Raw genomic sequence first — 27,474 nt, forward strand, 5'->3', positions numbered from 1 at the left:
AGAAGTGCATGTTTTTAATACATATGATCATTTGTGATCATGGGTCTGTATTTGTCTTTGTAGAGTATCCTGCATGTAAGGCCAATGAGTTCCGCTGTGATAACGGCCGCTGTCTGATCCAGAAATCCTGGGAGTGTGATGGAGAGTTCGACTGTCACGATCACTCCGACGAAGCTCCCAAAAATCCTCACTGCAACGGTCCTGGTATGAACTAAATGCTAATCCAGCGGGATATCTCTGGCCGGTTCAAAATGATTAAACTCACCATCTATCTGTGTGTTTGGGGCCAAACTAGTGCAGAGTCACAGCACAATGCAGAAAGATGTATCAAATGCTTTATATCACACCAAACTGAGTATCTTTGAAAAACAGTGTCCTAATGGACACAGCAGAGTTCCTCAAGGCATTTAATGGCTTTTTCTCTTTTTCCTTAAAGCAGAAAAGAAATGTAATGACACGGCGTATGCATGTGGGAACGGTAAATGCATCAGTGAGACGTTACTGTGCAATCTCAATGATGACTGTGGCGATGGAACGGATGAGCTGAACTGCAACATTAATGAATGTCTGAACAGTAAACTGAGCGGCTGCTCTCAGCTGTGTGAGGACCTGAAGATCGGATTCAAGGTAAAGATTTTAGATCATCTTAATGCCTGTTTCCTTTCTTAGAAATGGTGATGTGGAACTTAAATTTTTCTATTGCACTGTCAGTAATTATACTCTTCTTCAGTATTTTGTCTCTTTAAATATTTCCCCATTTTTTTAGACGGGGTCATAGGATTCAATTATCAAGTTTTCCTTTCTCTTTGTCTACATCACTATGTGTGGGAAAATTAGCATAACACCGCCCAAATGTTTACATTAATTACGTTACACAAAGAAAGAAGGTGTAACTTTGATTCTGCTGTAGTATTGTTTATGCTGCCGCCGTCATGTCGTGGAGACGCTGTGTGATTCGTTGTGAAAGCGAAACTACTTTGTTTGGTCTTCCAAAAGAGGACACAACTAGAAATCAGTGGTAAGGTTGTATTTACAACACTGTTCCAGAACAGTTCAACCCAAATATTCAGGTTTGTGTAGCACAATTTATGGAGGACTGTTTCCTGGGAGAATAGCCTTTGCTGTCTGTGCACAAAGGCTGTTTCTATAAAGTGGGGCAGTTCCAACTTTGCAAGGACAGTCTGGCGCTTCTGACTCACAGACTGTAAGTATGTTTTCATATTTAAAGAATTTGCCAATGATTATTCAAACACAAGTTTTGAGCAGATTAGAGTAGCACTTGTTGTTTGTCCTTTCTCAGATCACAAATGCAGAAATGCAGAAATGGTTTTATGTTGGCGCGATATGCAATGCAACTCATAAAAAGACAGTATAGGTCATTATAATCAGTAATTATGTCTCTACTGGATGCAACAGATACCTCGTTTATAATGGGTTTGTCTCGTTGCACCAGGACATGGCATCACAGTATGGTAAGGGGTGTAACATTTCCGTCACATGCTAGAGGTATTCGGCCAATCACAATGCATTGAATAGCTGGCCAATTAGCAAATACCTCGTTTGTCAGGACAATGAGCTTTGTAGAAATCGATGCATTTCAGAAAGGCGGGGCATAGAGGAGAAAGAATACCTTATTAGGAAAGAGTACCTTATGAGGAAAATAAGGTTTTTATTTTATTTTTTATTTTTATTTTTTTTACCTTAAACTACATAAACACATTGCATTACACCAAATACACAAAATAATGTTATTTGTCAGCGCCAGTATTTTTGATAATTTTCACAAAATATTCACAGCCCCACAAAATTCTGTTATGAATATCTGAACATACAATATGTCACAGTAAAGAACACAGACTCTTCTTTTTAATTAAAAAAAAAAAAAAAAAAAAAAAAAAATTCATTATGTTTTTATGAATATGGGTAAGTTTATTAAAAAAGCTAAATTTTGAACAAAAAGCTGATAAAATTAAATTTTGTCAAAGACTACTGTATGTCTGGATCATATTCAGAATGATGATCAAAACATAGATGGAATAGATAGCTTCTGTTAACACATACAAAGCTTCACAGTCCTTAACCACTTCCTGAATCGACATTTCATTCAATAACGTTGGGCAGTTTTGATTTATTTATATGCTGTTTAATGTTTGATGATCGCATTATTTTAAATATGCATCTGCTTACACATGCAATCACTTGTTTCTGCTTCATTGCTTTGATCCAGACATTCAGTACTCTTTCAGAAAATACATAATAGTGACTCTTACAGTATAACGAATAGCGAAAACACAGAAAGTCAATGCTCTTATTTACAGAGAATGTGTGTGTGTGTGTGTGTGTGTATACACACTTTTTTAAGGGCTGTCAATGTTAACGCGTTAACGTGATTAATTAAAAAATCCTTAATGCATTAAAATAATTAAATGCACCGTTACTAAAAGCACAATTTCTATTATAATCTTTAAACTTTAATTTGCTTCTTTCTTTACAATCTGATAATTTTATGATTTTATGAACAATGATCCAGTAAGCAAATGCATTCAAACAATCAGTCCAAAACAGCGCTGATGTAAAGGAAATCAGGCTGATTACATCAGAGATGGCAGAGAGAACAGAGATTCATGCATCAATTATGAGAAGAATTATGCATCAAGCTCTGAACAGAATGTTAAAACATCCCACCGCTGTATGATACACAAACTACATTTTCACAGCTGGGTAAAGCAAAACAACTCTCTAGTAAAGTTTTATTGGTTGAGGATTGCAATCAAGGTAAAGATGATGCGGAGACGTACAGGAGTCGTACAGTAAGCATGTGCGAGTCTTATATATTGATGCATGCATTTGATGTACAGATCGTAGATTGTGCTTTTTATTACATTCATGTTGTTTCCACGCACATTCAGGATTATTTTTGGTTTGTCATGGGTATGTTGCTGTGTTTAGTCATTCTGAATGGAACTGTGGACTGGTTGGGACATGCAACATTTTTTTTTTTTGGTATCCGCATGTGGTCATGTTCGGTATTGCAATTGGTTTCTACTGTACACCTACTAAACACTATGAATTCTGAAACGTTTTTTTTATTATTATTATATGGTATTTATTTATTTATGTATTTATTCATTTTTAATGTGTGCTTTGGTGTGAACAAATGACACACACTTCTTATGTCATTTGGTTTTTTGTTGTCTTTTTGGAGTCTCCAAGTGTCCTTTTTTGTAAAGAAATCTAAATTTATCTTGAAATAAGCTTGCATTAAATACAGTTTTGCAAGAATCAGATTTCAATCGTTCAGTTTGTTTTGCTGGATACAGTAAATAATGACAAAATGATTGTGTTAAACAAGATAAATGGTATATGCTTTGTTTCATGATAAGTGAGATTATTCATGATTAATAACACAAAAAGTATGTGATTAATCCAATTAAAAACTTTCATATATTTAGATTTAAAGTTAGGGTGTGAGACAAGGGTAGAACAATGAAATCATTAGTAGTAAGCAGAAAAAAGACTTTATTAATAGAACTTTTGTCCACAGGGACATAAAAGTGTCTGAAGTAGAAGAACCATTCCTTTTGTTCCTTTATTGTCTCCTTTATATAAATGCAGTCAACAGTGTGAAATCATAAAATGAACAGGTATCACAATCCGATACTTACCGTTCTTATGTGTTTCTCTCTCCAGTGTAGATGCCACCCTGGCTTTAGACTGAAGGATGATGGGAAGACCTGTGTAGATGTGGATGAGTGCTCCACCACGTATCCCTGCACACAGCACTGCATCAACACACACGGCAGCTTCCGCTGTGTGTGTGTGGATGGCTTTCAGCTCAGCCCCTCTGACCCCACTGTCTGCAAGTCCACCTCCGGTAAGAGTCAGACTGCCTATCTGTCCTTTATAGTCTGTCCATGTTACATCTGTCGTGTTACATAATGGTTCAGTTAGATCAGAGACTCTCAAATGCTTGTGAAAATATGAAAAGTACAGTCGTGGCCAAAAGTTTTGAGAATTACATAAATATTAGTTTTCAAAAAGTTTGCTGCTAAACTGCTTTTAGATCTTTGTTTCAGTTTTTTCTGTGATGTACTGAAATATAATTACTTCATACGTTTCAAAGGCTTTTATCGACAATTACATGACATTTATGCAAAGAATAATCCTGAATAATCCCAAATCCTGACTGATAGCAACCCATTCTTTCATAATCACTTCTTGGAGTTTGTCAGAATTAGTGGGTTTTTATTTGTCCACCCGCCTCTTGAGGATTGACCACAAGTTCTCAATAGGATTAAGATCTGGGGAGTTTCCAGGCCATGGACCCAAAATTTCAACATTCTGGTCCCCGAGCCACTTAGTTATCACTTTTGCCTTATGGCACGGTGCTCCATCGTGCTGGAAAATGCATTGTTCTTCACCAAACTGTTGTTGGATTGTTGGAAGAAGTTGCTGTTGGAGGGTGTTTTGGTACCATTCTTTATTCATGGCTGTGTTTTTGGGCAGAATTGTGAGTGAGCCCACTCCCTTGGATGAGAAGCAACCCCACACATGAATGGTGTCAGGATGCTTTACTGTTGGCATGACACAGGACTGATGGTAGCGCTCACCTTTTCTTCTCCGGACAAGCCTTTTTTCAGATGCCCTAAACAATCGGAAAGGGGCTTCATTGGAGAATATGACTTTGGCCCAGTCCTCAGCAGTCCATTCACTATACTTTCTGCAGAAGATCAATCTGTCCCTGATGTTTTTTTTTGGAGAGAACTGGCTTCTTTGCTGCCCTTCTTGACACCAGGCCATCTTCCAAAAGTCTTGGCCTCACTGTGCGTGCAGATGCGCTCACACCTGCCTGCTGCCATTCCTGAGCAAGCTCTGCACTGGTGGCACTCCGATCCCGCAGCTGAATCCTCTTTAGGAGACGATCCTGGCGCTTGCTGGACTTTCTTGGACGTCCTGAAGCCGCCTTTACAAGAATTGAACCTCTTTCCTTGAAGTTCTTGATGATCCTATAAATTGTTGATTTAGGTGCAATCTTAGTAGCCACAATATCCTTGCCTGTGAAGCCATTTTTATGCAACGCAATGATGGCTGCACGAGTTTCTTTGCAGGTCACCATGGTTAACAATGGAAGAACAATGATTTCAAGCATCACCCTCCTTTTAACATGTCAAGTCTGCCATTCTAACCCAATCAGCCTGACATAATGATCTCCAGCCTTGTGCTCGTCAACATTCTCACCTGAGTTAACAAGACGATTACTGAAATGATCTCAGCAGGTCCTTTAATGACAGCAATGAAATGCAGTGGAAAGGTTTTTTAGGGATTAAGTTAATTTTCATGGCAAAGAAGGACTATGCAATTCATCTGATCACTCTTCATAACATTCTGGAGTATATGCAATATGCAAATTGATAAAAACTTAAGCAGCAACTTTTCCAATTTCCATTATTTATGTAATTCTCAAATCTTTTGGCAATGACTGTACACTCTCCAGAGGAATTTACCTCTAGATTTGCCATTTGCAAATGTTGATCCTTTATTATAAAAAAGCATTCAGATTTTAGTTACAAATCGTTCATCTTATAAACAAGTGTCCTGTTCTGTTGTTTCTTTTTTTACTTTAATATGTCTTCATTTTCTTTACTGTACAGACGAGGAGCCATTCCTCATCTTTGCTAACCGCTATTACTTGAGAAAGCTCAACTTGGATGGCTCAAACTACACACTTTTAAAGCAGGTATTATTTGTACTAGTTTTTCAAACATTTAATTCCAGCTGTTTGCCAGGTTCCTCATGTATGATTTCTTTCCCAGGGTCTGAACAATGCTGTTGCATTGGACTTCGACTACAGACAGCAGATGATCTATTGGACCGATGTGACGACTCAAGGCAGTATGATACGACGAATGCACATCAACGGCAGCGATGTTCAGGTGATTTGCATGCAACTGCATTGTTTTGAATATTAAATAAATAGTTCACCCAAAAACGAAAGTTTGTTACAAATGTCCTCACCATCAACCAATCCAAGATTTAGATGAATTTGTTTCTTCATTAGAAAATATTTGGGTAAATGTAGCATCACATTACTTGCTCACCAATGGATCCTTTGCAGTGAATGGGTGCCATCAGAATGAGAGTCCAAACAGCTGATAAAAACATCACAATAATAAACATCACTCCAGTCCAGTGAAAAGCTGCATGTTTGTAAACAACAAATCCATCAAGACATATTAAATTCAAAGCATCGCTTCTAACTAAAGATGAGTCCTCTATCCATAATAGTGTGTTCTCCAGTGAAAAAGTAATCTTCATCTGCACAGATCAAGCACTGATTACAGGCTAAAAGAATCCAAAACAGCTCTAAATAAACATGTATGTGTATTTTGATATGAGAGACAACAGGGAATGGACTTTTTCACTGAAGGAAGCGCTATGAAAGGAATAATTGACTCAGGTCCAGTGAATTATTAGAAAATAATGCACACCTGAGGTGTAACGGCCACTCTGAAAAGGGTGTGCATTATTTTCTAGTAATTCACTGGACCGGAGTCAATTATTCCTTTTTGGTTACACCACCCCAAATATTGTTCAGATATTGTATTTTGTTTTGACCTTCGAACACTCTTGTGTGTTGGATTTATTTCTGACGTATCTCATTCCACGTATAATGTGGGGAGTGTGACAACAGAGTTGAGGAACCAAGTGCAGGCTTTATTCCAAAGAGTGGACAAAACAGGCAGGACCAGACAGTAGTAAACTGGTATAATCCAGGGCGGACATGCACTAACAAACTCTTCTAAGCACTTACCCTCGTGTGACCTTTTTGCACATTTTGAAGTGCAGTCCACTTTGTCAAGTGGACAAAGGAAGTTTACATGGACTCCTCAACTTTGACTGAGGGAGCGATTCTGCTTCATATGTACACCTCAGGACGACTATGACATCATTGCAGATCGCGTTTAATTTATCCCCACTCCAAACAACTCTTGAAGATTGTAAACAATAAACCAACTCCATAGCGTATTCTAAGTGATCAAGTGCTTAGGACATTCCAATTCAGCCCATTCCAAGGGTTCTGCCAGTAGTAGGCACTCATGCTATCTAATCAATGGCGTACATCCGAGTAAACAAGACGGAGGGAAGTTGAAGGGTATTAAAAAAATGAACTAGATTGCAGCCCTTAATAATGTAACTAATGGGAAACGTGTGAATGTGTGATTGGTTTCTGGATGAGGGATCATGGGAAATGGAGTTCAGAAAAAAGAGGAGGTTCTGCAGTGGAGGCTGCCACCTCTGGGGGAACTGCGGACGTGTGTGTGGCCCTAACACATAGAATGGCGAATGCCATTATAGGGAGCACTGAGTCCAGGGGAACAGTCTCTTTGAGGACCAGTGCTGAGGTCCTTGGGATGCCTGATGCTCTGGACAAATCAGCGTAAAATCCTCCACACTGACTGTGTGTCAGTCTCAGACACCTTGGAATTGACCTTGAGGCATTGGAAAGGTCGCCATGATGTGAGGAGACTCTGGAATGGCAGCCATGACAGGAAGAGACTCTGGGAAGGGAGATACTGCAGGAGTGCTGTGTTCCTCCTCCACAACACCCACAGTAAATTGAGAACCACTTAATTCTAAGGCTAGATAAATATAAGATTACAAAGTTCAGTGATGTTCGTGCAATGGCATGATCAAACTAAGTGGCTCAGAAGGCCCTCCTCAAAAAAGATCAAGAGGCATACCTCGTCCATGCTGGTCAAATGAGACAGCTCAACAAAGTCCATCACACAGTCCTCGATGGGCTGATCTCCTTGACAGAAGATACATAATTTGTGCTGCTGGATTCATCTTTGCTGGTCTGGATGCACTGACCAGCAAAACGGGCAGGGTCAAACAGCAGTAAACAGGTATAATCCAGGGGAGACAAAAGAGTAATCCAATAAACAGTTTAAGCAGGCAGCAAATGAATCACAAAAACAAGGTAAACAGTCCAAGTTCAAAAAACATGAAGGCAAGGCAGAAAATACAAAGACTGTGGAAGGGGTACAGGTTAATAATAAGTGAGTGTGGATGAATGCAACCTTTATAGTGTGACTGATGGGGAAACAGGTGTGAATGTGTGATTGGTTCCTGGGTGAGGGATCATGGGAAATGGAGTCAGGAGAAAACAAAGACAATACACATAATTGTGATACCGTATGCCTCCGTTGCTAATTCTAAAACATAATTTTAGACGAAGGCTGGGGCCATTGATAGGAGACTACTGCAGTTATTAGAGAGAGAGAGAGAGAGAGAGAGAGAGAGAGAGAGAGAGAGAGAGATTAAGTGTGTGTGAATTACCTGAGCCTGTGTGTCTCTCGGAAGTGTTCAGCAGCATTGTCACTACTAATAGTGAAACTGCTTCATGAACAGTGCCGTTATTACCTCACTAGTGAGAGATGTCATGTTTCTTTAAGTTGCTAAACTGTTTTACCAAAAAAAATCATCAGAGCACCACTAACAAACAACATGTTCCATTGTTTACTATATCTGTTTGCTTGGTCAGTGTCATTGTGGGTTTTGGTTCTTTTGCTGTTTTAGGCTGTAAGGACCTTTGAAATAACTGAAATTATTTGGCAAAGTTATATGTACACGTAATATGGTTAAGATTTGCCTGGAACTACATTCGCCATGCATTTCATTTAAAATAATTGCACACCTTAGAACATTTGTCAGCCAATCAGATTCAAGCATTAACAGCTCCATGGTATAATATGGATTATAGTATACAAGCAGCTTTTTATTGCGTTAATTTTATTAGTTGTAAATTATTGTGATGTGTTTATCAGCTGTTTGGATTTTAATTCTCATTTTTTTTACTTTTCTGAAACTGGACCTTGGTTTGACTCTGCTGCAGGTTCTCCATCGCACATCTCTCAGCAACCCTGATGGTCTGGCTGTTGATTGGGTTGGGGATAATCTGTATTGGTGTGATAAGGGGCGGGACACTATTGAGGTGTCAAAGCTGAACGGCGCATATAGGACAGTCCTGGTCAACACAGGACTGAGGGAACCCAGAGCCATAGCTGTGGACGTCCGCAATGGGTAAAGATTGAAAATACCTTCATTGATTTCTTTTTCCATTATTGTGTTCCCATCTTTCTGTTTCTGTTAATAAGGATCATGAAGTGTAAGGGTTTTCTTTGTCAGGTACCTGTACTGGTCTGACTGGGGTGATAATCCGCACATTGGCCGCATTGGGATGGATGGCACCAACAGAAGTGTGATCATACAGGACAAGATAACCTGGCCCAACGGTCTCACTCTGGACTTCATCAATGATCGCATCTACTGGGCAGATGCCCGAGAGGACTACATTGAATTTGCCAGCTTAGACGGAACCAACAGACATACAGGTGAAGACAAAATCTCAAATATAAGCTATTCTGTGAAGGGGCCGCAGGTAATCATAGCTGACTATAAACTCTAGTTAAGAGGATAGTATGAAGTAACTTACACTTTAGCAAAATGAATATGAATAGTTCAGTGTGAATAGTTAAAAAATAAGCAAGCAAGCTCTTCATGACTGGTCAACCAGGCCAAACATATTGGATACTGATTACTAACTGTTACACAATCATAAAAATACAAATATATACAAATAATTTATAAGAAGTCGCTGATGCTTACTAGGGGTGTAAAGATTCATTGATATGGATAGATACATCGATCAAATGTCTAATGATACAATGTATCTATGCCGCATGTAAAAAATTGATACCTGAAGTATAAATAGGCACCTTTATTTTGGCACTGTCCAACTTTTCATGCAGTGTACGCCTAACCATTACTCCCAACCCGTGTATTTTTGTTCAAACTCACCCATCAGCGTAATGCTTCTCAGTCTGCACACATCTGAAGCACGCACACAGACAGCCGCATCTCAGTCAGCGCACAGATACTGAATTGAGTTCTCTCTTTAGCTTATTTTTGTGCTTGGACGAAAAAATACAGACAAAATCACAGCAAAATGTGTGTCTTGGTGAATATCCACTAAACAGTCGGTTATATCTTAACGTAACAATTGTGAAAGAAAACACGTGTATCAGAAATTTGGTCCTGTGCATTCTGTCTTAAAGTGAAAATAGACTAATAATAAATATAATGCTGTTAAAGAAGACATTATCTCCTTACTTTTGACTGAATAACTTTTGTTACTTAAATAAAGATTAATCTAGATATATTTAATTTATACAGTGAAGACTATGAAGACTATTTTACATTTTATTACTTTATTGTTTCTGTACCTGAAAACATCTTTTAGACATATCTGAAAAACATGAAAAGCACTGCTTTATTTGTATTTTATTTATTTATTTATTTGCTATTGCTTATATTTTGGAAAATATTCTTAACACTTAGCCCTGCATGAGATCCAGACAGCGATGTATAGTAGCAGCCAAAATAAAAGTCTTAAAGCAAAAAAGGTTTTAAGTGCTTTATTTTTGTAATTTCTTTTTGGAAATATTTTTTATTTTATTTTTTTCATGTTTTTTCCCTAAGACTAACTCGTTTTGTTGTTTCCACTCATTGGGTGTTTTACACTATATTTTACACACTGAACATTTTAGAACAGCCTGAAAGACATTCTTGACTGTTGTCATTTCATAACTTGTGACTTGATTTATTTCAAATTATTTATTTTTTTATTTTAAAAAGTGTTTGTTTTTTGTTTGTTTTTTGCTAAATAAGTATTCATTCTTTATGACCCCAAACTTTTGAACAGTAGTGTATTTCATAAATAATATATTAAATGATAATTAGAAAACGACATAACATGTTCCATGTCTCATGTTGTGTTTTCCTCCCCCACGTGCTCCAGTTTGATTATTATGCCCATATTAGTTTTCTCCTGTTCCTGTCCCCGTTTAGTTAATTTGTTCCCAGGTGTGACCCTTTAGTTTCTGTGTATTTAAAGTGTGTTCTGTCCCTCATTTCCCATCCGCTGTTAAATTTCATTCTGTGTTCTCTGTGATGTACTGTGTTCCCTGTTTTGAGTTCATTAAATATGTTGGAAATTACTTTACTCCTCGTCTCCTCGCTCCTTCGTTCCCATTCTCCCCGTGTGAATCTTGACAAATATGAATTAAAATATGAATTATTAGATACCTACTAAGTGCTTCAGTGAATTGAAGAGAGTATTTTATATTTGCTTGTGTTTGTGTAGTTCGTAATCCCTGTGTCTGTGCTGCAGTTTTGACTCAGGACATCCCGCATATATTCGCCATGACTCTTTTTGAGGAGTACATCTACTGGACAGACTGGGAGACCAAATCTATCAACAGAGCTCATAAAACACTGGGCACCAACAAGACCATGCTGATTAGCACCTTACACAGACCCATGGACGTCCACATCTACCACCCCTACAGACAGCCAGAGGGTCAGGACACTCTTTTACACACACGACGTATTCATCTATCCCAACTCATTTATTGGATCATCTTAGATTATCTTGTTTTATGCCTTGATGTCATCTTGCTTGAAATCATAGGAGCTATAGCTGTAATGTTGTGCACTCTTGTCTCCCATTGTAGTCACAAATCACCCATGTCAGACAGACAATGGCGGCTGCAGTAACTTGTGTTTGCTCTCTCCGGGTGGAGGTAATAAATGTGCCTGTCCCACTAACTTTTATCTGGCCGCTGATGGGAAACAGTGCATGTCCAACTGCACCGCCAGCCAGGTGAGCGCATGATACTTGACCCAGATCATGAGCTTTGACTTTAACCCAGTCTAAAACAGAATGACATGTACCATTTCTCACTTGAAATATGTTCCTCTAACATCTCTCATCAGTTTGTCTGCAAGAATGACAAGTGTATCCCATTCTGGTGGAAGTGTGACACTGAGGATGATTGTGGCGACCGATCCGATGAGCCTGCTGACTGCCGTGAGTGATGTGGATTGTAGGATATACATTTACCCCCTGTGGTGTAATTAACAGATGTGTAATAAAAGCACATTTGTACATTTTTCTTTCAACAGCTGAGTTTAAATGCAGACCGGGTCAGTTCCAGTGTGGTACTGGGATCTGTACAAACCCAGCGTACATCTGTGATGGAGACAATGACTGCCAGGATAACTCTGATGAGGCCAGCTGCGGTATGTTTAACCACACGCTACCGCTGTTTTACTTTGCACAAATTTCTAAATGGATGTTGACTTTTGCTTTACTGTACTAAAGTACATTTTTTCAAGTAGGTGTATTTTTCTCAGAATATTTCTTTATTTTGGAAAACTTTTACATCACTTTTTTGCTTTCATGAATTTCATAAAAAGAAAATTATTTGTTCCCTGTTATTTTGAACTGAGAAACCGAGGCATGATAGCATTGTTGATTCGTGAACATGCTGCCTCTTTTCATTGAAGCCGCTGAATCAGCTCTGATCCAACTGCAGCTCTTCTAACTATAGATAATGTTAAATTAATGCAAATCATGCCAACACACCATCTCCTCTGCTAGAGCAGTTCATACAGTATGATGATCTAATGAGATATAAAACTAGTGTATTTGCAAAACATACTATTAAAATATTAACTAATTCTGCTCCATGTAAAGGTTTTATATTGTTTCTACTATTGTCACACATCTACACATCTAGACATCTAGCACGCTGGTGCGCTCATGAAGTTGCAACAGCACAGTTATAGGACTCTGCTGTCAAACATTAATCTGGCAAATCTTCCACTCCCTACCAAAGAACAGACCAACTACTACTCCTCAACCGCACAAACATGGACCTGTTTTAACTCTGCTGTGCTTTGCTTCACGGAAACCTGGTTGAACAGAGCCATCACAGAAACTGGGCTTCATCTTCCTGCTATTCAGAGTGAATTGCGCCACTGAGTCGTCAAAGAAGAAATTTGGAAGCTCTCTTTATTAACTGTAAGCCTTCTTATTCGCTGCAGGAGTTTTCCTTGTTTATTCTGATGAGTGCATTCAGTCCTCCTAATGTGAGCGTGGCACTAGCTGGCTGATCAGATCACACACACAGAGCAGAGTTAGCTACAACCCGAATTCCGGAAAAGTTGGGATGTTTTTTAAATTTTAATAAAATGAAAACTAAAGGAATTTCAAATCACATGAGCCAATATTTTATTCACAATAGAACATAGATAACGTAGCAAATGTTTAAACTGAGAAATTTTAGACTTTTATCCACTTAATTAGCTCATTTAAAATTTAATGCCTGCTACAGGTCTCAAAAAAGTTGGCACGGGGGCAACAAATGGCTAAAAAAGCAAGCAGTTTTGAAAAGATTCAGCTGGGAGAACATCTAGTGATTAATTAAGTTAATTGATATCAGGTCTGTAACATGATTAGCTATAAAAGCTTTGTCTTAGAGAAGCAGAGTCTCTCAGAAGTAAAGATGGGCAGAGGCTCTCCAATCTGTGAAAGACTGCGTAAAAAAATTGTGGAAAACTTTAAAAACAATGTTCCTCAACGTTGGAAAGCAAATCTCATCATCTACAGTGCATAACATCATCAAAAGATTCAGAGAAACTGGAGAAATCTCTGTGCGTAAGGGACAAGGCCGGAGACCTTTATTGGATGCCCGTGGTCTTCGGGCTCTCAGACCAGTGTTCGAATTGAGGGGGGGCTGGGGGGGTCCGGGACCCCCCATAAGCATCAAGGGACCCCTCATAAGGCCCAAAAAAATGACCTTGGGGGGTCCCCTGGTTTTTCATTAAAACTAAAATAGAAACAATATTTGACATAGCCCTATCTATCTATTTTTTACCAAAGTATTGCGCTGCCGCTCCATAGACTGTAAAAAGTGCCGCTCCCATAAAAAGCTACTTCAAATTAGATGTGCATCTGAAAATACGCTCAAGTGCGCCACACGCTGTTTTCTGAAGGAATTTACAGACTGCGGGCGCGACGTCGCTGTGTGATTGGCTGACAGAGTGATCCTTCGTCATTATTTTACCTCACGATAACGGTAAGATAATATTTCTTTGTTTTATGATTGTTTGGTACACCTAATTTATTGCTACTGAATAAGTGTTTATCTTAGAATCAGAGAGTCACTTATAATCTTGGTCTGTCAATAGTTGTTTTTTTTTTATCTTATGATGCTAGCTCACTATCGGCTTGTTAGTTGTAATTAGCCATCTAACGTAATTCTGAGAAAAATAGAATCTTGTTTGGAGCTAGCATTGCACCCATTCTGAATTAAACAAATCATTTTAAATCTAGTAACCTTAACTGCTCAAAAACAGTGTTAATTTAATTAAGGACATTATTACTGATGAAAATGTTCATCAGGTGAAGGCTTTTTTTGTGTCAACGATGATAAAGCAGGGTTGCTAACTCTCACGAATTGTGCGTGAGACACACATGCATTGATTATTACGCCGAAGACAAACATGCAGATCAACCGTTTTTGTTATGAATTGTATCCTATTTTCCATTATTATGTATAGCCTAATACAATTAGTGTAGTATTTAAGGTTAAGTGGAGAAAAGGATTTTAAATTCAATGCAAAGAGGCAAATTAAAGTCATTTTGTGGCCAGAAAAATAATAATTTCCATTTGCAATGCCATTGTTTACCCACTCTAATAAATATACATACTCTAGTTGCTCAAAAGAGTATTGCAGGTCATAACTGCTTACTTATTTTTAGGTTTTGCATTTAAATAAATATTTAGACATGATCAAACACTAGATTATACATTTTAAAAAGATACTCGTATAAGCACACACAAGTGAATATTAATTAATGCAAGAAAATACTGAGTTTAACCCAAGAAAAGTAAGTACAGTAGGCCTATTCATGTGAATTGATAGTGAATCAAGAGATCAAAATTGATTAATGGTCATCAGCATCGTAATCGTATCAAATTATTTATATTTTTCCCTCTTGTAGAAACACTATTGTGACAAAACATATATTTAAACATATACTCTCATTCACCACTATAGAAGTTTACCCAACTATGACAACTTCTGCTTGAAAATATGAAAGGGTTATGTAACTACATTCAAGATAAATTAGTTTTTTTAATGAAATAAAATGCCTACATGTGCACTGTTCAAAGTATATCACCATTAATAACCTTAATAAGTAGCATGAATAACATGGAGTGCTTTCTTAAATATATTCACAGTAACGACAACAAATATAATATTACAACTTACATCTTACATTATTTTCTCAGATATGGACAAGGGAAAGAAGAGAAGAGCCATCTTGTTATTTCATAGATTTTTATTTAATTTTACATAGTAAATGCTCAGCTGCAAAAACATGTTATGAAACACACAAAGTAAATTAAATTCACAAGTAAAGTAAAGTAAATTATATTATTATATGAAATAAATAAATACAAATATGTATATTATTAGTTGTTTTTTTTTTTTGGGGGGGGGGGGGGGGGGGGGGTTGGGGGACCCCCCAAGAGCTTTGACTCAATTCGAACACTGTCTCAGACGACACTGCATCACTCATCGGCATGATTGTGTCAATGACATTACTAAATGGGCCCAGGAATACTTTCAGAAACCACTGTCGGTAAACACAATCCGTCGTGCCATCAGCAGATGCCAACTAAAGCTCTATCATGCAAAAAGGAAGCCATATGTGAACATTGTCCAGAAGCGCCGTCGTGTCCTGTGGGCCAAGGCTCATTTAAAATGGACTATTTCAAAGTGGAATAGTGTTTTATGGTCAGACAAGTCCAAATTTGACATTCTTGTTGGAAATCACGGACGCCGTGTCCTCCGGGCTAAAGAGGAGGGAGACCTTCCAGCATGTTATCAGCGTTCAGTTCAAAAGCCAGCATCTCTGATGGTATGGGGGTGCATAAGTGCATACGGTATGGGCAGCTTGCATGTTTTGGAAGGCTCTGTGAATGCTGAAAGGTATATAAAGGTTTTAGAGCAACATATGCTTCCCTCCAAACAACGTCTATTTCAGGGAAGGCCTTGTTTATTTCAGCAGGACAATGCAAAACCACATACTGCAGCTATAACAACAGCATGGCTTCGTCGTAGAAGAGTCCGGGTGCTAACCTGGCCTGCCTGCAGTCCAGATCTTTCACCTATAGAGAACATTTGGCGCATCATTAAACGAAAAATACGTCAAAGACGACCACGAACTCTTCAGCAGCTGGAAATCTATATAAGGCAAGAATGGGACCAAATTCCAACAGCAAAACTCCAGCAACTCATAGCCTCAATGCCCAGACGTCTTCAAACTGTTTTGAAAAGAAAAGGAGATGCTACCCCATGGTAAACATGCCCCGTCCCAACTATTTTGAGACCTGTAGCAGAAATCAAAATTGAAATGAGCTCATTTTGTGCATAAAATTGTAAACTTTCTCAGTTTAAACATTTGCTATGTTATCTATGTTCTATTGTGAATAAAATATTGGGTCATGTGATTTGAAAGTCTTTTAGTTTTCATTTTATTAAAATTAAAAAAACGTCCCAACTTTTCCGGAATTCGGGTTGTAGATAAGAGTTGAGATAAGAGCAGCTAAGAGAAGCTTCACTGAAAAGCTGAAAATAAAAATAGTTTTAAAGCAATGACCCTGCATCATTGTGGAAGGGCCTGAAAGCCATCACCAACTACAAGACCCTGTCCCCCAGCTTTGTTGTGAATCAACTTTTAGCCAACGGTTTGAATGAGTATTACTGCAGGTAATTCCCGTGCAAACTCCCCACTGGGTCCTGGCACAGATTCTCCCACCTGAGCGCTCGCCCCGCCCTCCTGCCATCTCTTCTTCCCAGAGGCATCCGCTGTTAAACACCCCTATAATTGTTCGAAAGCTGGCCAATTGGTTCCCAAGATTAGTGGATGCCGGAGGCGCGGACTAATGGCCACCTCCACACAATGCTTTTGTCCCCTAAATTGGATGGGGACTAAATATTACGGGGTATTCCACTATATCCCCGTGCACAGACCTCACCTTAACCATGCGGCCTGTATCCAATGCCCCGGATTGTATCAGGCTTTGATGGATGGAGGTCTGGTTACAACCTGAATCCATCAAAGCCTGATAGGTACCCCCCTTTATTCTCACGAGTATTTGGTACAACCCGGCTTGATCGGGGGCAGCCTGCGGGTCGTCCGGGATCTGGACCAACGTCCCCACCTCCATGACCGGGCACCAATCCACGAAATGTCCCGGATCCCCGCAACGCCAGCAGGCCAGCCCAGGCTTCCCCACCACCCTAGTGGCCAGAAGTGGGTCAGGTAATTGACGTGGGGAAGCGGCAGGTGGCTCGTCGAGTCCCTCTTGGTGCAGCGACGCCATTCCCCTGGCAGGGCCTCACGACACGGCAGCCGGCTCTGTCCCAATCCTCCAGCGGGAGGCGGCCCTCGGTGGCCCCACGAATCGGGTCCTGGGATAAGGGACAGGTTTTGAGTAAGGGGAAGAGAGAGGGGGGGAAGAGAGAGAGAGAGAGATAGATGGAAGGGGTTCGGCGACCCCGGAACACGCCACCAACTGATCCTCCACCAGTTAGATGGTCAGATCCAGTGACGCCGGCCGGTGGTACTGGACCCACTGGGCGGTTCTCTTTGGGAGTCGCGAGATGAACTGCTCCAGTACCACTTTGTTGATGATGGTCTCGGCGTCGCTTCCTCCGGCCAACAGCCATTTGTGGCACAAGTCCCGGAGCTGCTGGGCTAAGACAAAGGGCCAGCCCGCTTCAGTCAATTCCAACGACCGGACGCGCTGATGGTGTTGCTCGGGGCTGAGGCCGACCCTTTGGAGCACTGCTCTTTTTAAGTCATCATATACCAGGAGGTTCTGGACGGGCAGTTGTTGAGCAGCCTTCTGGGCCTCTCAAATAGGTCGAGAAATGCTTCTGGATCATCTGTTGGCCCCATCTTCGTAAGAGGCATGTGAGCGGTGGGGCTGAAACTGGGGGAAGCCGACCTTATCCGAACCTCTCGGTCCAGCAAGCTCTGGAACAGCTCGCGGTCCTCCTGCTGGACCTGCATCATTGCCTGAAACCGATGTTCGTGGTCAGCCCGTAAGTCCAGCAGGGCTTTATGGTCTTTCTGATGCAGGCCCGTGAGCGATGTAATGATCTCCGCAAACGGCGTTCCCGATGGTCCTGATAAGGGTTTGCATGGCGGTGTCGTTCTCCTTCCTTCCCGGGATTCGGCACCAGTGTGATAAAGTTCTTTTGTAGAAGAAGGAAGGAGACCAGGGTCGGCGTTTCTGAGGCTCATGGGAATTTATTAGTCAACAAAAATAATGCGCATACATTTAATTCAAACCACTGCTGGACAATTCACAGTCTTGTTTCTCAGTCGCTTGCTTGAGTCCCCATGAGTCCTCAGCTCTCTCTGCCCTCACTGGTTCACGGCTGGCTTAAATACCGCTTCCCCACACCAATCACTGCAATGAGAACCAGGTGTTACTCGTTTTTCACTTCACCCACTTACGACCGCTCGTCTCTTCACTCTCTCTCCCGTCACAGACCTCGCTGAACCACGCCTCCCCTGCCAAACTGTAATTCATTTCTTAGTAACTAATTATTTCCTCTATCACGTATTATGTAAATAAATATGTATATTTTTATTTACACAGCTGTATATACAGTAAATAATGCATAAATATGTACTGTACATAAATCTTGTTTTGTTCACATTATTATTATTATTCATTTATTTGTATGTTTTCCTTAGTTTTATTTAAATGTTCTTTCTGTTCTCAATGTCACATATTCTTCTAAAAAATGTGGCTCCTACAAAAAAAAAAAAAAAAAAAATTGCTTTTCTACACATTTGGCGAATAAAGCTCATTCTGATTCTGATCTCCCTTCAAACCATTTTATCAATCGGTACATTTTACTTTTAATAACTCACCTTACATTAAAAATCAAGAATTTACTCAAGTAAAATTAAAAATGAGTACTTATTATTTTATTGGAGTAACATTGTATGGTTTTTGTACTTGTGCTCCAGTAGTTTGTTCTTTGTCTACCAGTTCTTTTAATTGCTTCTTATTGCATGACACTTTAATACAAGTAATTGTAAAATGTCCAGAATGACATACAGAATATGCAGAAATGGTATTAGCACTGTGCTTGTGAACTTTATGATCATTCAGATTATTGTTAATGGTAAGTACAAGTACAGTATTCATAGAATACTAGTGTCTTTTATGGTCATTTTGCTATTTCTGCTCTTTTATAAAAGCTTTACTCTGTGCCTAAGAACACTGTCATCTGTGGTAAGACTGTACCTCAGCTGGCTTATGTAGAGCAATAACTTTATCAATTTTAGTCCACTGATGTGTTTGTATGTGTGTTTTGCAGATATTCATGTGTGTTTGCCCAGTCAGTTTAAATGCACCAACCCCAGTCGCTGTATTCCTGGAATATTCCGCTGTAACGGCCAAGACAACTGCGGAGAAGGAGAGGATGAAAAAGACTGCCGTGAGTTTCATTATAAGACAATACGACGTAAAAAATAAGACCTAAAAAGCTTTCTGTGTTTTAATAATCTCACAAAGCCATGTTGTGATTTTGATTTTAATGTGATCAGTATAACCACGCACATACAGTCAGTAAGATTTTATATTATTATTTTTTATGAAATTAATTATTTTCTTCAGCAAGGATGCATTACCATTCCGATTTTTAAATATCCAAAATGTAAATTCTTCGATCAAAAGTGACCGAAGACCGCACAAGGGTTAAATGTTTTGTTAAACACATGAAGATAATACAAGAGACAAATTCGTAATAATAACGTGAAGAAAATGGCTAATGCAAAACGCTAAGACAATATCAGACAAATGATGACAAAAGGAAACAAAGGTCTACAATATATACAATGTAAATGAGGATCTAAAAAAACAATCAGAAACTATAATCAGTCAAGTTGGAAACTTAATGGACCAGGAACTAAGCACGGAAAAACTCAACACAAAAACAAAGACTAAAAGGAATTAAACGTATTTCAAAGTAAAAGTCCTTAGAAACACAGAATACAGGTGGAATATTAGAGCTAGCACCATAAAAAAAGGAAGTCCATGTTGGAAGGAAATGGAAGATCCCAGAGGGAGGGAAGAAAGGCCAGGACACTTGGACAAGAGAGACAGAGCCAGGGGAATCGGAGGGCCATGGTAGAGTGGGTGTGACTGAGTACAATGATGAGCTGAAGAGATTGAAGATCCACCGGAGCCAGGAGACTGGGGATGTGGCAAAAAACCCAGAAATCCCAGAACCTGATTTCAACTGAGGCCCCATCTAGAAACACAAATGCCACCCCTTCTAACCCCCGAACCCGACTCTGTTTGATCCAAACTTCTGTTACGCTTTTCAAGGAGACATTATTTCGATCTTAGTCCAGTTTTAATTTTCATGAAGTTGCAGCAGGCTAAATAGGAAATAATGAGGGGCTAAACAAGAAACGAATGTGTACGATCAGAAACCATGAAAGCATAAACAGCAACTCTTGAAACTCAAAGGAAGATGACCTAAATAGGGAAAACACAAACTCCAACAGGAACAAAATATACGTCAGTCCTTAGTAAAAGTCTTTAGAAACAGCATGCAGGTGGAACATGACATCTCTATTACCAAAGCAACATGATTTCTGAAGGATTATGTGACACTGAAGACTGGAGGAAGCAAATCACAGGCATCTTTGCCATCACAGGAATAAATTCCATTTTAAAACCGAAAACAGGCCTTTTAAATAAAGTTATAATGTTTTTACTGTATTTTTTAATCACATCAATGCAGCCTTTGTGAGCATAAGAGACTAAAATCTTACAAACCCAAATCTTTTGAATAGCAGTATATATTTGCACACAAGTATGACATTAAATGTATTTTTGGTTAAGGCTTTACCCTACACAGGTAAGGCTATATATTTTAGTGAATGTGAGTGAAGTATAACCTGTTCATTTGTGTGTAGCGGAGGTGACATGTGCACCTAACCAGTTCCAGTGCACTATAACCAAACGCTGTATCCCGCGCGTGTGGGTGTGTGACCGTGATAATGACTGCGTCGATGGATCCGACGAACCTGCCAACTGCAGTAAGAGGAAATTGCTTGAATTAAATCAAAAACTCATTATACACAACTTTTAATCCTAATTCACTGTACATTATCCATTGCCAAGCCTGTTAGAAGCCAGATAGAAGCAGGCATGGTTTTGTTCTCAGAATAGCTAAATACAGTATACTGTATCTGCTGATATAGTTGTTCGATCAGTCAGCATGTGTTGATATCACTCTCTCTCTGTAGCTCAGATGACGTGTGGTGTGGATGAGTTCCGCTGTAAAGACTCGGGCCGCTGTATCCCAGCTCGCTGGAAATGTGACGGAGAGGATGACTGTGGCGACTCTTCGGATGAACCCAAAGAGGAGTGCGGTGTGTCAATACACTCATATTTAAGACTAGCAACTGAGATGCAAACTATTTGTAGTTTTGTTAATAAAAAAATACAATTTGAATTGACACGTAAAGAGATAGTCCACCTAGAAATAAAACTGTATAGAATTTGCTCATGTCATTCCAAACCTTGGAAGACTTTGGCTCATTTTCAAAACACAAATTAAGATACTTTTAAGCAGAACTTTAGAGGATCTAAAAAGGTTATTAAGGTTTCTTGAACGAATTCATATGATTTGAGTGAGCTTTATATGGTGAACATGTAAATCAGGCTTTTATTTACATCTAAATGATGAATGATCGACACACCTAACATGAAATAAAAAAATAACGTGATGTGACATACAGCCAAGTATGGTGACCCTTACTCAGAATTCATGCTCTGCATTTAACTCATCCGAAGTGCACACACACACACACTGTTAACACACACCCGGAGCAGTGGGCATCATTTATGTTGTGGCGCCCGGGGAGCAGTTGGGGTTCAGTGTCTTGCTCAAGGGCACTTCAGTCGTGTTATTGCCAGCCTGAGACTCGAACCCACAACCTTAGGGTTAGGAGTCAAGGTAGGAGTAAATACTGTACATAGAGCTCAAACATGCGTGAGTGATGCTCAAGAACCAATGAGGTTTGTCCTAGCACGTGACGCATACACAATCTTCCACATTTACCATATGTGATTTGCTTTTTTCATTTGTTTTTCATGTTTTCATGGTGTCATGCCTTTATGAACTTCTTGAATCTTCTAAGTTTTGGTTTGCTGGACTTTCAGTGGAGAGACAGAAACCTCTTGGGTTTCTTTAAATAATATATTTTTGATATTTTGATATGGAAGATTAACCAAATTGTTATGGGTTTGGAATGACATGAGGGTGAGTAAAATGATGAGAGAATTAGAATTTCCCTTAACTTTTAAAATGTTAACGTTTCTATAATTCCGAGTCATTTTAGACTCTGCTGCATTAATACTGTGACTGTATATGCAGATGAGAGGACGTGTGAGCCGTATCAGTTCCGCTGTAGAAACAATCGCTGTGTTCCCGGCCGCTGGCAGTGTGACTATGACAACGACTGCGGGGATAACTCGGACGAGGACAAGTGTGGTAGGTTTCCACTGCTGCATCTGAACACCAGACTCCACAGGTCCGGACGAACATCACACACACACACACACACACATCCAGAGACACGCTGCACCTTACATCACAGCAATGACAGCAGGAACAGAGTGCTCTGAAAGGCAAGGCCCTTCTGTTGGGCTCTCAGACAGGTGGCAGATGGTGATATCAAATGAGCCGAGAAACCTGATCATTGTCATTCTCATTTATTTGTTCATGAGCACTCTTTAATGAACAAGAGAACTTTTTTTCCCCTTTGTGCATGTTTTTGTTTCGTCTGGTCATTTACGTGTCTACATCTTGTTTATTCTTCATTTCACACTGCCACACTGATGTGGGTTAGAGGTAGGTTTCCATTTTCAAATGTCCTCTTCAGTCCTGAACATCCACTTCAATGGCTGCTCGCTGATGAGACTGGAAGGCTCAAATGTTTCTTTTTATTTCACTATGCATGAAAAACTGGCAGTCTTTGAACCTAAACGGCTTATTAAGATATAATCATGATGGTCATTGATTAATAATGAGCATTTTCCAGTGCTCAGCAGCTAGCAACTGTGAAGTCTATTACTGTAGTGTGTGAGCAGTTATGAATTGAATGTGAAATATTTTATTTATTTATTTATTTGTGCCTGCAGCACCCAAACCTCCATCTGTCCTTGTGTCCCTGGTTTGATCTGTACACCCTTAACAATCATTTTAACTTCAAACCCCTCCTTCACCAGCTGACGTGATCTAATGAAACTCTTCTGGGTGAATGTAAAAAAAAAAAAATGTCCATGCCACATTTTACCATTATATTTAGTTTTTAGACAATATTGCTTGGTTTTAGGGCCATTAAGATTTGTATTTTTAATTAATTTTTTTATTTTTTTGCACCATGGCAATCAGTTTTAATGACAACAAAGCACATTTTCCTCCTAAACATCTCGTATTAATTTATATTTCAAAAGACTTTAACTTTTGAGTTTGTTTGTAGTTCTTGCTATTATCAGTGGCAATTCTTATTCACTTGATACATTTTAACATAATGAGTCTAAATTCTAAACTATGCAATGAAATTCTAAAATAATGTGCCCTACTTTTCTAAAGAAATTAATGCATTTATTTACAAAACTATTCATTCAAGTAATCAAAAGAATGAGAAGACATTTATGCATGTTCTATCAAAGTTTAAATATATGTATATATATATCAATGAAATGTTATTAGAATGATTTCTGAAGATCATGTGACACTGAAGACTGGAGTAATGATGCTGAAAATACAGCTTTGATCACAGGAATAAATTATATTTTAAAATATTTTACATTATATTATAAAATAGAAATATTATTTTACATTGCAATAATATATCACAATATTAATACAGATTAAAATACAAAATGTTCCTTAATATTATTCCATTTACTGTATTTTTGATCAAATAAATGCAGCCTTAGTGAGCAGAAGAGACTACTTTCAAAATCTTACCAACGCCAAACTTTTGAACGGTTGTGTACAAATACTGTAGTGAATGAGTAATGTAGTGAAATGTGACCTGGGCATGATTTTGACAGGTTTTGTAAGATACACCCTGCTGTAATCTAAATATGAGAGGATATGGTTGAGATGTAAGCGGATGGGGTGTGTTTTGTGTGTGTGTCAGTGCCCAGGCAGTGCTCTGAGAGTGAGTTTGCCTGCACCAGCGGTCGCTGTATTGCTGGCAGATGGAAGTGTGATGGAGATCACGACTGCGCTGATGGATCTGATGAGGTAAGTCACAATTCTTATTCACACCTGCTTCAGGAAAACACTCACTTCAGCAGAGTTTTCATCAGTGATGACCCTCATAAATGGCAAATGCTCAATGCAGTATGTGCTGTGTGTGTATTTTGCAGCATGGCTGTGACGTGAAGTGTGATAACGACCAGTTTCAGTGTAAGAACGGTCACTGTATCCCGTTCCGCTGGAGGTGTGACGCTGATGCTGACTGCATGGATGGCAGTGACGAGGAGAACTGTGACACTGGAGGTTAAAAACACATGCAAAAACGTCTTAAAGACACATAAAACTGAAACTGTCATAATTGAAGCATTAGTTCACCCCAAAATTAAAATGAGCCTCACTCTCAGACCATCCAAGATGTAGATGAGTTTGTTTCTTCATCAGATTTGGAAAAATGTAGCATTACATCCCTTGCTCTGCCATGGATGCTCTGTAGTGAATGGGTGCCGTCAGAATGGGAATCCAAACAGCTGATAAAAACAACTGTAATCCACAGCACTCCAGTCCATCAGTTAACATCTGGAGAACACAAAAGCTGCGTGTTTATATGAAACAAATCCATTATTAAGGCATTTATGTCCAAAATTCATAATATTGCTTTCTCCAGGGGAAAAGGGCATCCCCTGATGTACAACCCGAATTCCGGAAAAGTTGGAATGTTTTTTAAATTTTAATAAAATGAAAACTAAAGGAATTTCAAATCACATGAGCCAATATTTTATTCACAATAGAACATAGATAACGTAGCAAATGTTTAAACTGAGAAATTTTAGACTTTTATCCACTTAATTAGCTCATTTAAAATTTAATGCCTGCTACAGGTCTCAAAAAAGTTGGCACGGGGGCAACAAATGGCTAAAAAAGCAAGCAGTTTTGAAAAGATTCAGCTGGGAGAACATCTAGTGATTAATTAAGTTAATTGATATCAGGTCTGTAACATGATTAGCTATAAAAGCTTTGTCTTAGAGAAGCAGAGTCTCTCAGAAGTAAAGATGGGCAGAGGCTCTCCAATCTGTGAAAGACTGCGTAAAAAAATTATGGAAAACTTTAAAAACAATGTTCCTCAACGTCAAATTGCAAAGGCTTTGCAAATCTCATCATCTACAGTGCATAACATCATCAAAAGATTCAGAGAAACTGGAGAAATCTCTGTGCGTAAGGGACAAGGCCGGAGACCTTTATTGGATGCCCGTGGTCTTCGGGCTCTCAGACGACACTGCATCACTCATCGGCATGATTGTGTCAATGACATTACTAAATGGGCCCAGGAATACTTTCAGAAACCACTGTCCGTAAACACAATCCGCCGTGCCATCAGCAGATGCCAACTAAAGCTCTATCATGCAAAAAGGAAGCCATATGTGAACATGGTCCAGAAGCGCCGTCGTGTCCTGTGGGCCAAGGCTCATTTAAAATGGACTATTTCAAAGTGGAATAGTGTTTTATGGTCAGACGAGTCCAAATTTGACATTCTTGTTGGAAATCACGGACGCCGTGTCCTCCGGGCTAAAGAGGAGGGAGACCTTCCAGCATGTTATCAGCGTTCAGTTCAAAAGCCAGCATCTCTGATGGTATGGGGGTGCATAAGTGCATACGGTATGGGCAGCTTGCATGTTTTGGAAGGCTCTGTGAATGCTGAAAGGTATATAAAGGTTTTAGAGCAACATATGCTTCCCTCCAAACAACGTCTATTTCAGGGAAGGCCTTGTTTATTTCAGCAGGACAATGCAAAACCACATACTGCAGCTATAACAACAGCATGGCTTCGTCGTAGAAGAGTCCGGGTGCTAACCTGGCCTGCCTGCAGTCCAGATCTTTCACCTATAGAGAACATTTGGCGCATCATTAAACGAAAAATACGTCAAAGACGACCACGAACTCTTCATCAGCTGGAAATCTATATAAGGCAAGAATGGGACCAAATTCCAACAGCAAAACTCCAGCAACTCATAGCCTCAATGCCCAGACGTCTTCAAACTGTTTTGAAAAGAAAAGGAGATGCTACACCATGGTAAACATGCCCCGTCCCAACTATTTTGAGACCTGTAGCAGAAATCAAAATTGAAATGAGCTCATTTTGTGCATAAAATTGTAAACTTTCTCAGTTTAAAAATTTGCTATGTTATCTATGTTCTATTGTGAATAAAATATTGGCTCATGTGATTTGAAAGTCTTTTAGTTTTCATTTTATTAAAATTTAAAAAACGTCCCAACTTTTCCGGAATTCGGGTTGTACATCAGATTCACCAACCAATTTGTTTAGAAATGTTTTGGGCTGTTTTGGCTTGTAAACAGTGCTTTATCTGTGCATATTTCTCTCCTGGTTCAGACAAGACAATATATTTTACTGGAGAAAGCAATTTTATGGATAGAGGTTTAAATGCAGTGGTGAAATGGTTTAAAGTTAAAACATCTGGAATTTTTTTTTTTTTTTTTTTTTTTTTTACAAGCATGCAGCTTTGGTTGTAGATTACTTGTGGATTATTGTGATGTTTTTATCAGCTGTCTGTACTCTCAATCTGACGGCACCCATTCACTGCAGAGCATCCATTGGTAAATTTCTTCAGATCTGTTCCGATGAAGAAACTGACTTATCTACATCTTGGATGGCCTGAGGGTGATTCAATTTGAAGCAAATTTCCTTGTTTGGGTGAATAATCCCTTTCACTTTGTTTGCTTTAGACAATTTTCGAAAAATCTTCTTGAAGCTCTTTTCTAATGATGATTTACAGTATAATGTCCACATCTCCATAAAAGCTTCATAAAAGAAGTCCATATGATTTGTTCACTATATTACATATCTACATAATTATACAACATATATACATGTAGATACATACATATGTGTAGTTAACACAAGGTGAAGGGGTTAAATTTCAATTTGAAATGTAGGGCATAAGTTGTATGGGCTACGTTTATGCAGCTTTTGTGTTTTTGGAATTTACAAAGTTGTGGGGTAGTAAATAATGACAGAATTTCTATTTATGGTTGAACTGTTCCTTTAAACAACACTATTTCCCATAAATCAGTGCTTGCAGTATTAATTCGAGTGATCCCTCTCTCTGGAGAGGGTTTTAGTATTCAAGGAGGTCTTTCTGAAGATGTGCTGCCAAGTGTTTTACACACACACACACACAAACACACACACACACACATAAACGATAATTGCTGTGAAGCTGT

General features: G+C 39.1%; 1 protein-coding gene across 6 annotated transcripts in view; it reads left to right on the forward strand.

The window, feature by feature from the left end:
• Positions 1–27,474, forward strand: part of LOC132119172 (low-density lipoprotein receptor-related protein 1-like) — a 182,483-nt gene that overhangs the window by 131,137 nt on the left and 23,872 nt on the right. For 3 of the 6 annotated variants that reach the window (XM_059528940.1, XM_059528944.1, XM_059528942.1), the window contains exons 54-70: positions 64–204; positions 437–627; positions 3,691–3,874; positions 5,652–5,737; positions 5,814–5,933; positions 8,897–9,084; positions 9,190–9,395; positions 11,234–11,422; positions 11,577–11,725; positions 11,839–11,932; positions 12,028–12,144; positions 19,324–19,443; positions 20,933–21,055; positions 21,266–21,391; positions 22,399–22,515; positions 24,176–24,282; positions 24,408–24,540. In XM_059528940.1, coding sequence (XP_059384923.1) covers positions 64–204; positions 437–627; positions 3,691–3,874; positions 5,652–5,737; positions 5,814–5,933; positions 8,897–9,084; positions 9,190–9,395; positions 11,234–11,422; positions 11,577–11,725; positions 11,839–11,932; positions 12,028–12,144; positions 19,324–19,443; positions 20,933–21,055; positions 21,266–21,391; positions 22,399–22,515; positions 24,176–24,282; positions 24,408–24,540 — 2,391 coding nt within the window. The remainder of the gene's footprint in view (positions 1–63; positions 205–436; positions 628–3,690; positions 3,875–5,651; positions 5,738–5,813; positions 5,934–8,896; positions 9,085–9,189; positions 9,396–11,233; positions 11,423–11,576; positions 11,726–11,838; positions 11,933–12,027; positions 12,145–19,323; positions 19,444–20,932; positions 21,056–21,265; positions 21,392–22,398; positions 22,516–24,175; positions 24,283–24,407; positions 24,541–27,474) is intronic. The other 3 variants (XM_059528941.1, XM_059528943.1, XM_059528945.1) reach the window with 1 other exon arrangement.

Source organism: Carassius carassius, chromosome 38 (assembly GCF_963082965.1).
Source record: "Carassius carassius chromosome 38, fCarCar2.1, whole genome shotgun sequence".
Lineage (NCBI taxonomy): Eukaryota > Metazoa > Chordata > Actinopteri > Cypriniformes > Cyprinidae > Carassius > Carassius carassius.